Source organism: Cicer arietinum, chromosome 8 (assembly GCF_000331145.2).
Source record: "Cicer arietinum cultivar CDC Frontier isolate Library 1 chromosome 8, Cicar.CDCFrontier_v2.0, whole genome shotgun sequence".
NCBI classification, from domain to species: Eukaryota; Viridiplantae; Streptophyta; class Magnoliopsida; order Fabales; family Fabaceae; genus Cicer; species Cicer arietinum.
The window spans coordinates 14,238,109-14,243,312 of NC_021167.2; the positions used below are offsets into that span (position 1 = coordinate 14,238,109).

Here is a 5,204-nt window from a genome sequence, read left to right on the forward strand (position 1 = left end):
AATTATTTGGTTACTCATGATTTTGTTTTTAAAATTTAAATTGTTTATTTAGTAGTGTCAATGAATAGTTTTAATATAAAATTATTTCATTACTTATTTAATTTTTTTGTTAATTTATAATTTTAAAAAATAATAAGTTAATTTTAAAAAAAAATTAATATGTAGTTGTTCACAATAACAATTTTTTTTAATTTAAATATATAGTATATATTATATCATATCATGATGAGATGTGTATCAAATACATGACAAAATAAAATATTATCATATTGGTTATCATGTGTGTACCAAAACATAAGATGTGATAATATTTATCATGACTTTATCCTATCATATATTATCCTATCCTTATCCAAATTTATATCATATTATGATGCGCGTGATAGAATTTTCAATTTAGTTCCTAAATTTGCCTCCTTTGCCATATTAACTTAAAAAGGACTATAGTTGTCTTTGCTAATAGCTTATAGTTTTTTAGAATTGCACCGTGCACCCTCCCACTTGTACCTCCCACCCCCCATCCCCATTAAAAATACCATTTTGCCCTTTTTTACTATATATAAAACACTCAAAAAAAAATTATTACTCCATTCTTCACCCCCTCTTTCGAAAATTACAAAATCAACCTAAACATTCGAAAATTTCAAACTTTCGAAATATAAACAAGTGAGTTTTGTTGACATTTTCAAAATTTTTGCTAAACATGAAACTTTCGAAACTTAATAGTCCAGAAAATTTATACAATTTTGAAACTTTTGATAAATCTGAAACTTTCGAAATGCATTTTTCTAGAACTCATCAAAACTTTCGAAAGTTTTGATGAATTTGAAATCTTTAAAACTTTCAAATATTCGAAGTAATACAATTTCGAAAGTTTCAAAAAATTCGAAACTTTCGAAAGTTTCAATTTATAAGAAACTTTCGAAATATACCTAATTATTTTAATAATAATTAAAATTTTATTTTGAAAAATAGATTTGTAATATTATTATTAATTAAATTTATTACTCTTTTTGAAATCAGGTATGAGTAGAGTTGAGGTTCCTGCTTCAAGAACGATTATAGATTCTACAGAAAAATTCACAACCGATCAATTTTTTCTTATAGATATATATTTGATGTTTTATTTGAAACATATTTTGTAGGTATTTTCCTCTCGAGAAGTTGTATTTGAATGGGAAAAAAAAATTGGAAGGCAAAATGGAATTTTAATTATTACCATTCGATCAGATAAAGCAACCAGAAAAAGGGGAAGAAAAAACAAATTAATTTTGGGATGCGAAAGAGGTGGAAGATATAAATCAAAATCAAAATCAAAATCAATAGTAACTTGTTCTCACAAGGAAAACTGTTCGTTTACCCTCAGATGTAAACCGTTAAGTATCAGTGAAGAATGGAAAATTAGTGTTCGTTGTGGAACAAACAATCATGATTTACTGGATATTGTAACTGGTCATTCATATTTGGGGCATTTAAACGAAGAAGAGATGAAATTTGTCAATGAGATGACAAAGTATAAGCTTGCACCAAGATTCATTTTGAATGCTTTAAAAGAGAGAAATAAAGATAATCTCACAATTCCCAGTCAAATATCTAAAGCAAGGAGTACTTATCGATCATCGTTGAGACGTTCGTACATAGAAATGCAACATTTGTTGAAGTTAATATAATAAGAAAATTATGTGCATTAGGCAAGAAGATGGGAGAATTAAAATGTTCTGAGAAATATATTTTGGACGCATCATGATTGTATAAAGTTGTTAAACATATTTCATTTTGTTTTGATATGTGATAGCACATATAAGACAAATAGATATCGGTTACCTTTACTTGAAATTGTCAGTATCACGTCTACTAGTTTGATATTTTCGGTTGAGTTTGCTTACTTGGAATAAGAGCGACAAGATAACTTCATCTGGGCATTTGAAAAGGTAAGAAAATTGTTTGTCTCTAAGAATTTAATTTCTAAAGTTATTGTGACTGATAGAGATCTTGACTGATAGAAATTGTCTGCCATTAGTGTTGTGTTTCCTACTTCAATTCATTTGCTATGTCGTTTTCATATTGAAAAAAATGTTGGGGGCAGGATGCAAATAATATGTGAAAAGGATAGACAAGATGAAGTCATGGATTTATGGAAAAAATTGTATATTCAACTAGTGTGGAGGAGTATGACATTACTTGCAACACTTTGAGCTAGTGTCTGCCGATATTATCCTTTTTGCCGATTATGTGAAAGATTCATGGTTGACACCTTAGAAAGAAAGATTTGTCAAGGCTTGGACCAATAGAGTGATGTATTTGAGGAACACAACATCTAACATGTATTTTTAAATTATGATTTATTTTGTTTTAGAAAATATGATTTACTAATTTATGTGATTTGTTTTAATTTATGTTATTTAATTTAATTGTAGAGTTGAGTCTGCTCATTGGAGATTGAAAAATATGTTGCAAACTAGTTTTGGTGACTTGTGTAAAAGTTGGGATAATATGAATATGATGTTGAAGAACCAAGTATGTACCATTAAATCGTCTTTTCAGAAAACCATCCTTGATATTGAGCACATGTATAATTCACCATTTTTTCAAAGTCTACATCACTGTATATCAAGGAAATGTTTTAAAAAAATTGACAAACAATTAAAGAGGGTGAAGATTGTAGGTATTGACAAAATAAAATGTGGTTGTTCATTCAGAACAACTCATAGATTACCATGTGCTTGTGAGTTGGCAAAGTTGTAGATATCTGGTAATGTTATCCCTTTAGATAGCATTCATGTTTTTTCGAGAAATTTAAGCATTGAACATGAATTGAAGGGTGAAGAATCTTTATTAGAATATGACTTTTCAAAAGAGGTGGAAGCAATGAAAGCGTACATGAAGAAACAAGATATTGTTGGTCAAAGGATATTTAGGGCAAAGGTGCGTGAACTTGTATCTCCACATACAACATCAATACTTGCACCACTTGAGAAGGTGAAAACCTAGGGAGCTAGTAAAAGGTAAAAAGAATTTGATACTCCTCGTGATCCTTCATATTGGGAGTATGTTGATGCCTCTAAAAAATCTGCAAAGCAATCATCTGAATGTTTTGCAAATCAATCAGCACAGTGTTTTGCAAGGTAACCATATAAGATACATTTTCATACTTTTATACATCAATATATTGAGGACATAATAGATGTTGTGCTTGATGGAAATTGTGAGTTTCGCGCAGTTGCAACATTGTTAGGTTGGACTAAAGAATCTTGGCTTTTAGTTTGAACACAATTGGATAAAGAGATCAATCTACATCAAGATCTTTATTCCAATGTTTTCGATGACAGTGTTGAATCAGTGCGGAACTCATTGAAAATTTTAGGATTGGGTACTCAAGGAAAAGATAAGTGGATGACTATACAAGACTTGTGTTACGTGATAGCAACACGATATAATGTCATATTGGTGTTGTCTCGTAATCTAAATATGACATTATTTCCGCTAAACAAAGCACCATTAAAAGAGTCTTCTCTTATCTCTTTACTAGAAATTGGATTCGTCAATGAAAATCATTGGGTACAGGTAAAATTTACGATTTATAGTATTGTTTAATAAATTAATGTTTAATATTTTCTTTTTTACATAAATTAATGTTTAATATTTTCTTGTTCAGATCAAGTTGAAGTCTGACTGTCCTTTGTCATCTACCTCACAAAGATGGAGAGATTTTTGTAGTGAGTGTGCAAAGACATGAGAAATAGCTTATGCAGGACGTATGAAGCATTGCGAACACATTGATCCATCATTTATCAAATCATCTTGTATTTCATTAAATGACTATTAGAATATATGTTTGAACATTTTATCATTTATGTTTTAGAATGTATGTTTGAACATTTTATCATTTACGTTTTATCATTTTACGTTTTTGGTAACGAGATAAAGTTAAACATGCAGACTAACTCAAAATAAATACAAATTAACTCAAAATAAAAATTCATAAATAACACAAAATATTAACATAAAAATTCATGTTCAATATTTATCATACATAACACAATCACTAATCGTCGTCCGGGAAAGTGCGGCCTAACCCACTTAATATGTCGTGAACTTCACTAAATAAAGCTACCAAATCTATGGCCCTAAGTACAAGCTCAACTGCTCTACGGTCTCGTGCCGATGATGGACCAACATGTACAGAAGATGATGGACCATGTGCAGCAGCAGTAAGTGGAGGGAGGATCAGTACCATGCATAGTAGTCTACAGTGTCTTCTCCAGGAAAAGTCGCAACAAGTAGTATGTCACTCCCAATCTATATTGTTCGGCATTCGAGGAACGTCACACGGAATGCACTAAATACGACCAAACTATCGAAGACATCGCTCCAACAGATATAGGACTGAGACTCCACCACATCGAAGGTATTCGGAGAACATCGAAATCGATACAAACGAATGGTTAGCTTGATCATCATCATATGGTGTAAACACTACATCCTCGAGCAACAAAGCAACAAGTCTCCGATGATAAGTCATCAATCCGCCTTCAACAACATGTGTTGCAGTCCATCTACATGCTCTTGGAAGATGTGCAGGAACCGTTCCTCTATCGTTCCGCTTACAGATGCTAGGGAGGTGCTCGTAAATCCAGCACTGCACCATAAATAACACCATATATAACACAACTTAATAAATAAATAAATGACACAACTTAATAGAAATCATATACCTGTAAGACCCATAATTTTAAAGTACCCTTTTTTGTATTTTTGGTATATTTTGGATTTTGGCTCGGAGGCTTTTAAGCCAAAGTTAATAATATTTTGGAGTTTTATAATCAAAAAGATATTTCGATGCCAATTAGAATTTCTCGTCGATAAATAAATTGAATTTAACTGCGGTAAATACTTTACGGTTAATTTAAGGCGTTTCGGGTGAAACGGTAATTTAATAAATATCTAGATTTTGAGATATTTGTTAAGTTATATTTATTATATATATATATATATATATATATATATATATATGTTTGCTTGGGGGGAAAAAGAAAGGAAAACTAGAAGGAAGGAAAAGGAAAAGAAAATAGTATATAAAGGAAGGAAGGAAAAAGGAAGAAAGGAAAAACAAAGGAAAGAAAAAGAAAGGAAGGAAAATTTCAAAACTTCATCTTCTTCCTCTAACCGTGACCCATTTTTCTCCTTTCTCCCATTTTCGTTTT

The 5,204-nt window shown here is 30.6% G+C and overlaps 1 protein-coding gene across 1 annotated transcript in view; it reads right to left on the bottom strand.

Annotated features, from left to right (window-relative positions):
- Positions 1-4,354: 4,354 nt before the first annotated feature.
- LOC101513049 (serine/threonine-protein phosphatase 7 long form homolog) overlaps positions 4,355-5,204 on the bottom strand; it is a 4,769-nt gene continuing 3,919 nt past the window's right edge. The window contains exon 3 of the mRNA XM_004516820.1: positions 4,355-4,639. Within this exon, the coding sequence (XP_004516877.1) occupies positions 4,355-4,639 (285 nt within the window). The remainder of the gene's footprint in view (positions 4,640-5,204) is intronic.